We start from the raw sequence: 8,867 nt of genomic DNA on the forward strand, positions 1-8,867 counted from the left end.
AGGGAGGGCGGGAGGTGGGGGGGGAGGCATTTTCTAGGGAGCAGGAGTGCACTCTCAGTCAGACTGGTAAAAGCACACACCTGAAGCAGGTCTGGAGTCTGGGTCAACCTCGAAGCTTCCCTCTGCCCCTGGGTGCGGGGAGCTGGGTGCCAAAGTTGTGGCCACATTTAGCAAGTGCATGCTCAGGCCTCCATGGCAAGCATTCAGGGTGGTGACTTCACTGTGACCTTATGTGGCCAGCCTTTGATCCCTTACCCAGCCATGTGGGGAAGAATGGAGACGAAGAGGCCAAGTTAACTGGCTTACAGATCAGGATGTAAGAGCCATCTTCTCGGTTGTCACTGCCAGGGACCACATGTGTATTCATTTACCTCATATGTATTTTACAGTTAATTTTTTTCCAGAACAACTATAAGTATATCACTGCCTTGAAAATAAAAAATGTCATCCATTCCCCTCTGCCCGCCCGCCCTTGGAGCCCGTGTTCCAGGGGAGCCCCAAACACCTGGCCCTGCCCTGAGCCCGTCTCCTTGCCTTAGTCAGAAAAGCCAGACAGTGAAAAAGAGTCGTCTTCCCAATGTGACATTCAGTGTTCCTCAATGCCATTGTTCATGGGCCACATACGAGCACCTCATGGGGTCCACACAAGTTACATCACAAGTGTGTTCCCCTCCACGGGTATCATACGCTGTTTCTTTGGGATTGGGTCGCACTTGGCTCTAGGTTACCACAGGACCCTGAGGCCAGTTAACTAGCTCAGACACTGATGCATGCTGGACAAGTGTCCCACCCCTGGGATTAGTGGTGAGCAAGGGGGACCTCACCCCATCCATCACCTGGTCAGGGAAAGTGCCATTTTGTCACTAACCAAATACACCCATTTTGTGCTCAGTGCTGCAAAGAACAAGTGCAGGGCTCTCTAAAGCCTGTCACTGACTTAGACTTGTCCCCCTGGGATGGTAACCGGGTGCCCAGACAGAGGGCGCTTAGGAGAGGGGTGTCCAGCATGTGACTGTCCCTCTTCTCCATGTGGCACTCTGGTGCCTCCCAAGTCCATGTCCTGGGAGAAATCTGCACACACATTTGATTCTGTGGCTGTCTGAGGACTTGTATTTAAGTGATTTTGCTCCAGTTCTTATAAGGTGTAAAGTGCGTCCTCCTGGCTCTGTCATGTGCCTTCAGGCAACCTCAGGTTCATCAGTAAGAAAGCTTTCTGGGCACAGAGGCCCACGTCTGATTCATTAGGCCCAGCTTGGTTTTGATACGTCCGGGTTCCTTACTGCACTGATTCCCCGCCAATGTGATTCTTTCAGCCTGGAGGCTCAGAGAGCACCTGTGAGGACAGTGGGCTTACCCAGCAAGGGGGCAGCATGGACATCAGGGAACGAGAGGCCCAGATACTCACGACGATGGTGCCACGCACCACAGTAGCTTGGAGCCTTTGACTGCAAAGCCATGTTCACCCATGTCCAGCTGCGAGCACAGATCTTGTCTGGATGGGGGCGGTGGTGGGGCTGAGCTGATGTCACTGGGATGCAGGGTGACAGGGAGAAGGGAAGATGTTCAGAAAATCTCAGCGTGGGTTTGTGCGCACTTGTCCCTGGGGCAGTGGGACTGTGGCATTGAGGGGCATTACTGACCACAAGACCTCTTTGAAAACAGGGGGCTCACTGTCCCTGCGGACATCAAGGAGGGTGTCCTTTGGAGTATGACAGGAAGTGCTTCTCTCATGCCTGTACTAGGCTACCTGGGGACACTGGGCTGACCTGGACCCCTCTCCACTCCAGCCCAGACTCCAGTTGTCAGAGTACCTCCTGGACTTGGGGATTTCAGGGGCCAAATTAAAAAAACACAATGGTAATGATGTAGTGTAACTAATTTATTTTGCTGGCCACTACCATTTCATAAAAGAAAGGATATTTTAACATCAAAGTAGTATGAAGGGTATAACCTCAGAATAAAGGACAACCCTTCTAATGATACTGGCTGAATGACGTAAGTCTTTTCTTGGGGTTATGAGTTACCTAACGTCCTGTGCCTCAGTTTCCCCGTTTGGGTCAGTACCATAAGGTTGTGAGGATTAAGTGAGTTCATATTTTTAAAGTTCTTAGGACACTGGCTGGCAAATACGAGTAAATGTGATCTAAGCATTTGTTAAATGAAAATTTTCAATTGTATATTTTTTGAAATGAGAAAAGGCAAGCAAACAGGGAATTGGGCAGACTGAGTTAGGATCCAGCTGGAGTGTTGTGGGGATGGGAGTCACTCCTGGCAAGGAAACTGCCCACCGCTGGTCCCTGCCCCCCTCTTGTCCCCTGCCCAGCGTGGCCTCTGGTCTGGGCCCCCCTCAGATCACCCCTCCTCCCCCTCTGCAGGTCTTCGGGGGCCTGGTGTGGATCCTGGTCGCCTCGTCGCTGGTGCCCGTGCCCCTGATCCAGGGCTGGGTGATGTTCGTGTCTGTGTTTTGCTTCGTGGCCACCACTGTCCTGCTCATCCTGTACATAATTGGCGCCCACGGCGGGGAGGCTTCCTGGGTCACCCTGGTGAGTCCCAGCCCCGCATGTCTCAGGGAAGCAGTGCTGGACCCCGTCCTCTGGGAGGCTGCCCCAGAGACATTCCAAGGCCGAGCTGGTAAGGCCTCCAGCTCTGAGCTGGCCAGGCAGCCAGGTGACAGGAGGGAGGAGCAGGAGGCTGATAGTCAGGCTGATAGTCACGGCCTGCTCTGCTTTCTCTTGAGTGACTGTCTTCTTCACGGATAACCAGCAGCCCAGCCCTGCCAGGTGCCTGCTGGCCCCTCCCATCCCCCCTGCTCCCCTAGGAGGACTGGTTTCTATCTGGTCCTGGGAGCTGTCTTTGGTTGCCCACTGTGAGGCCATGCTTACTGCCCAGCTCCCAGGCACACTTTCTAAAGCAAGGTCACCAGAGATGTAGTAGGAGAGGGGAGAGGGATGACCTGTGTGTCCAATCTGTATAAATTCTGCCTTGGGGCCCATTACCTGGAAGGGGGGCAGGGTGCGTATGGCTGGGCCTCTCACTATCAAAAGGCCTCTTACTGAAACTAAAATCACTTCCAAATTACACCTTCTCAAAACTCCTTCTTTGCTTTTAAACACACCTAGGTCCCTCCCCCTAAAAAAACGAACAATGAAACAACAGTGGACATGGCCTGGGCCTCTATTGCCCTGTACTGGCCAGTAAGGCCACATCCAAACCAGAACTGTGACCAAGTGTGACACTTCTCAAATCCAGGGAGAGAAAAGTGCGCTGGGCAGTGCTGGTTAGACAGTCTGGGGGGAGGTGGCTGGCCGCTGTGGTGATGGGCGGATGGGGCACTAGGGACCTGAGCTCCGCTGGGCTGGGACAGGACCTACTAGACCACAGCCACCATGTCTGCATGTCGGGGCCCATCCCCCACGCCCCTTCTGACCCTGCAGGATGCCGCCTACCACTGCACCGCCGCCCTGTTTTACCTGAGCGCCTCAGTCCTGGAAGCCCTGGCCACAATCCAGATGCACAACGGCTTCACCTACAAGCAGTACCATGAGAACATCTCCGCTGTGGTGAGTCCCATCCACCTGTGTGTTTACAGCTCCCGCCACCCTGACCAGTCAGGCTGAAGGCTGTCCGGTATCTCTCCCCTAACTCCCCCCCAATTTTCTTAGTTCACTAAGGTTTGAATGAGTAAATCTTCCCCTTACTTCTGAAGTAGCAAAGCCCCATAGAAGGGCAGTGACGTGCCCAAGACCCCCAGCCATCAGTCAGGGCTGCGCTGCCCAGGGTTCCTTCCCCAGGGAGCTGTGTGGAGGGCGGATGTGTCAGGAGACATGAGGGCTAAGTCTCCAGGAACAATTTTGTTTAACAGTCTCAGGAGCCCTAGGACGTAGGCAGTTATTGCACCCGCTCCACGGATGGACAACCGGAGCACCGAGTGTGGACAGCTCCGAGACCACAGGCATTGGGGGTCCTGGGGTCCGGGCCAGGTGCTCCGTCCCCACACCCAGCACCAGTTGGGAGCTGTGTCCGGCCACTCGGGTCTCTGGGCTGTCACTGAGCGGCTAGTCTGCCATGGAAGACAGTCAAGCCCAGGGATGACTGATGTCGAGGGGGCAAAATCGAGCGGCCAGTGTGTCACCAGACCCTGGCTCTAGGGCATCTAGGGCACCCAGCACATCCAGACCCCCCTTTCTGGGGGTGTTTGCTGCTTCGAAGGCCTTCATGATGTGACGCTCTCTCCTGCCTGATAGCTGAGCCCCTGTGGGAGGAGGAGGGGCCAGAGTCACAGACCTTGTGCAGGCAGGTCCCTTGCAGCCTCGAAGCCTTGGCTTGTTCATCTGTAAAATCCCGTCCGGTTCCCTGGAGGACCACGGACATAGTAAGCGACTTCCTCCGAGGCCTCCCCGTGAGCAGTGGTGGGACAAGAGCTTGCACGCCCTCAGCCTATCAGCAGGACAAGTGGGGGCGCCCACTGTGTGTGACTGGGGGGCAGGTATCTGAGCTCTAACAGGGACACTGTCTGACGACAGAGTCAGACTGTCAGGGGACGGATGGTAAGGTCCTTTTAGTGAAAAAGATGAGAACAGCAGGGAGCTGAGAACAGATTGTTTCACAATACTTTTCCCAGGGTCCCACGTGCTTATTCATATTGTCAATGAGTTTCAAGCCATGGGGATCATTTAAAACATAAGACAACAGTTCAGAAATAGCACTTGTCAGATTTCTAGTGGTCGACCATGGATTACGCAAATGTGATGAGAGCCAGCTCCAGCTGCCAAAGAGGAAACCAATTGGGATGGCGGTGTTGGGCTCTGGGAAGGGGTTTGGTGAGGGTGCTCTTCCTGCTCCCAGAGAAAGGGGTCTGTCCCTCAAATCCTTGCCTGCTGGTCCTATGGGCCTGTCCCCTTCCCTGAGGAAGCTCCACACTCCCCTTAAGCTTTTAGTCTCCTCCCCAGTTTCATAAACATGGCCACCTCATAGTCCCTGGCACCCTTCACTGTCCCACAGTGAGGAATGGCTCTCATATTGCCCATCTTCCCAGGTGGCTGGTTTGTAGACAGCAGCACAACCAGGCAGCACTTTGGTTACTCTTTCTTCCCTTGGGAGGCTGGTCACCCTTCAAATGACACTGTGTCATCTCCCCCTGACCTTGAGAGCCTCCTACCTCCTGCACCCCAACCCAGAAGCCATCTCTCCAGGCAGACATCAGCAGGGCATGTGGCAACCATTTTTGTAAAACCGCTGCGGACAACAGCTGAGACATAGACCCGGGATGTGGCCAGTGACTTGACGGAGCCACCCAGATGGGGGGCATTCACACCCCTGCCAGCTAGACAGGCCTCCAGTTGAGACCCACTGGTCTCTACCGTGTTCCGACGTTTTTACCAGAATGCAACATACACCCAGAGAAGTGGGCAAGTGCACAGCTTGATGCGTTTCCACAAAGTGAACTCCTCTGTGTGACCAGCATCCTGACCATGAAACAGAGCAGAATGAGCAGCTCCCAGGGCCCTGTTCTTGTCCTGCCACCATCACTGTGCATCCACACCAAGGATAGCCCCTGCCCTAACTTCCAGCTGCTGGGCTCAAGTCCACCTGCTTTCGAATTCCCTATAAATGGGCTTTTTTCATGCCCGGCTCCTTTCTCTCAGCCCTAGGCTTGTGAGGCCAGCCACACGGTTGGGTGACATGTGCGGTGTTCATTCTCATTGCCACGTGTCCCCACATTTTTGTTAGTTGAGCTGCAGTGCCATGGGTGTGCCCAGGCAAAGTCAGCAGTGCCAGGAAGAAGCCCAAGATGCCTTCCGCAGGCGGACGCCCTAGGCCAAAGCTACCACATGAAACAAGCCCAGTTCCATGTAAAGTCACGCCTTTTTATGCCAAGTATCAGTGGCACCAGGGCACAAGGCAGGAGTCGCGATTACTCAGGACTCAGCCCCAGACCCTACCCAACCACAACCTGCCCTTCGGAGGGGACCCCTGGCCTGTGGGACCCCAGGACTGCTGGACTTAACTGAGGGTAGCTGGAAATTTCTGCAGACATCTGGAGGTTTCTGGGTCTGTGGGGAGCACTAAAGGCAGCCATTTAGGGAGAGGGGTTTCTGAAAGCTCAAGAATGTCCCTTAATGTCCTTATCTATCAGTGTCTGTCCCCAATGTGTCATTTCTTGGCCTCACTTGGAAAAGAAGTCCTTGTTTCCTGTTCCCATGGGGACTTCCACGGTGCTTCTGCCGAATGTTCTCACCGGGTCTGGAATTGTCCGGATGGTGACCTGCTCTCCGCTGCTAAGGGAGGTGTTTTGGGGGACTATTCACTCAGATGTGACTGCTGGTTTCAGGCACGGCACTTAAGAGTCCCCGGATGAGTTGTCTTATGTTTGTTATTAAGTAACTCTGCTCACTCATCGCCTCTGGCCAATGAGGCTGAAGGGCTCGCCCATGTGTGGAGGTGGGGACAGACCAGCACGGTGTCACCACTGTTTACGGGCATTTTCCAAAGTCAGGGAAGCGTGACCACCTGGAGTGCTGTGTCTGGCCTGGAAACTGTTGGCCTGCGCCCACAGTCACAAAGCCAGGTGCAGACAGCTGAGTAGGGGGCAGGTAGGCCTTTGGGGAGGCCAGCCACTGGAGTGGGCTGATAGGAACAGATGGTGCCCAGTGAGCACAGCCATCAGGGCCATGACAGCTGCGAAGTGGCCCAGGGCCTCCATTCCCAGCGCCAAAGTGGCTCTCTCAGTAAGCTCCCTCCTTTTTTTTGCAAAAGCTCAAAATTCCTCCTTGGTGTCATGGTCCCTCACTTTCTGTGACATCAAGAATCATGGAATACAATTCTGATGGGGCCTGAGGAGGTCCAGGCAGCATCAAGACCTTCACTAGAGCCAGCAAACCCACGTGCCAAGGCTGCTGGGGTCCCAGCTGGTGGGGGGCAGGGAGTTTTCCATGGGCAGTGCCTGGTACTCTCCCGCCTCTAAGGCCCCCCTTTCCAGTTGAGTGGCAACCACATGATCGTGTGACATGGCAGATGGCTGACCCTGCACACCGAGCCCAATGGATCATCGGGTCAGCGGGAGCTCTGGGGCCACATCTGGGCTCAGCAAGGAGGGGTGTGGGGTGAGTGGTGGGAAGCGGTGGTGGCAGCACTGGGCAGGCCTGTCATCCCGAGCGCCATGTGAGGGGCCCGCCCAATGTGGACAGCCCATGCTTTTGCCCCATCCCCCTGCATGCCCACTCATGGTCATCTGTCTTGGTTGCAGGTGTTTTCGTATGTAGCCACTCTGCTGTATGTGGTCCATGCGGTCTTTTCTTTAATCCGATGGAAGTCTTCGTAAAGCCATGGAAGATCTGTAGCTGAGAGCCAACGGTGTTAACTGACCAGCCTGCTTTCCAGCATAACTTTTTAGAATGCAGACATGCTCGCCATGGTGGATAAAAGAAAACACCCCCCCCCAAAAAAAAGCAACACTGTTTCTTGTGGGTGATTGATATGTTTACTCTCCTGTAGACCTTCAGTCAGGGTTGGGAGCCAGCCACCTTTAACCTCCAAAGACAGCTGTCTTTCCTGGGTCATTTCCTGTTGTGAGGGGATGGTGGGGGTAGGAAGTGGGGGCTGTGGCCTGGAGAGACCATGGAACAAAGACCCCCTGCTGACCCTTGGGTGGGTCTCCAGAACTCTCCATTGGAATTTTCCACAGGCTCTCTGAGCACCCATCTTGTGGCGTGTTTCTAAGTCTTCATGGAAAGTAAAACCCACCCAACAAATATTTGCAGATGTCTATGGTGGGAAATGATAAACCTTTTTAACACTCATAAAGTGCCTTTATGTTCAATTCTTTTGTGGGTGTTTTTGCATCTCGTTTTTAATTCTCCCGTGTCAGGAGTGCCATCATGTCATCTTCTTTCTGAGGAATCCTTAGCTCAAACTGACTCTCTACAGGCTGCATCAAATGGCAGTTCAGGTGACAGGTGTGTGTACTGGGCCACTGCACTGTCATCTCAGAGAGCCAGGCGTTGGGCATCCCACCATCCCCAGCTACCAGGGGCTCAGCCAGGACCGCTTCACCATCCCTGGAAACTCACCAAGCACCAGCATGGAGGGTCCCCTTCTTTTTCCTATAATACAAAGGGGTCTGTGCTCATTAATTAGAGGCAGTAAGCCAAAGACAACAAGGTACAGAAGTCTCTCTGTGCAGCTGATCAGAAATGTTCCATACAGCGTAGTCTGACTTCTGTGCCAATCAGGGATGTGGATAATAAACTGCTTTTAGAATTTCCTCAGGCGACTCCTTAGGCGAGAACAGGGAGCAGACTACAGAGAGAAAGGAAGTGCGGTGACAAGTGGTGAGTGCCACATTTCGAGTATGAGATGTCTGAGTTGAAAGGACAGGGGACACTTAGGAAGGAGGGCACTCAGTTGGGACTCCTGAAAGCCCAGCTCCCGTCATCAAATGCTCCTTTGTCCTGTGGCCTGAAAAAATTAGTGCCGTTCCAGAGCTGGGACAGCAGCCGCAGCGCCTCACTGGTCAGTGCCTAGCGGCACAGGCGTATACAGAGCCTGGGTGACCCCTTGCTTGGGCCACACAGAGCAGAGATTGAAGCATCAGGCAGAGGTACAACTAGTAGATTCTACTCCCCTTCTAACTTGGGGACCCCGTGCCCACACTGGGTCTCCGTGCTATCTTCCGGTTGTCCTTTGTTATCCCAGAGTAATGGCACCAGGAAAGGAGCACTCCTAGAGAGTCCGCTGAGCACAAAATGCAAGTAAACTCTTCAGAGTAAATCAGGAGCCCGTGATTTGACTGGGGCTTTATCCTGAAAAATTCAAGTGCAAACGAAGATGGAAGAGGAAGTTTGTCATGTGTTTAACAGAATCTGCAA

General features: G+C 53.9%; 1 protein-coding gene across 1 annotated transcript in view; it reads left to right on the plus strand.

Annotated features, from left to right (window-relative positions):
* Positions 1-7,819, plus strand: part of MAL (mal, T cell differentiation protein (MAL blood group)) — a 21,905-nt gene extending 14,086 nt beyond the window's left edge. The window contains exons 2-4 of the mRNA XM_019659983.1: positions 2,376-2,543; positions 3,435-3,560; positions 7,247-7,819. Of these exons, the coding sequence (XP_019515528.1) occupies positions 2,376-2,543; positions 3,435-3,560; positions 7,247-7,321 (369 nt within the window). The 3' untranslated portion in view covers positions 7,322-7,819. The remainder of the gene's footprint in view (positions 1-2,375; positions 2,544-3,434; positions 3,561-7,246) is intronic.
* Positions 7,820-8,867: the final 1,048 nt, after the last annotated feature.

Source organism: Hipposideros armiger, unplaced genomic scaffold (genome assembly GCF_001890085.2).
Source record: "Hipposideros armiger isolate ML-2016 unplaced genomic scaffold, ASM189008v1 scaffold_310, whole genome shotgun sequence".
NCBI lineage: Eukaryota > Metazoa > Chordata > Mammalia > Chiroptera > Hipposideridae > Hipposideros > Hipposideros armiger.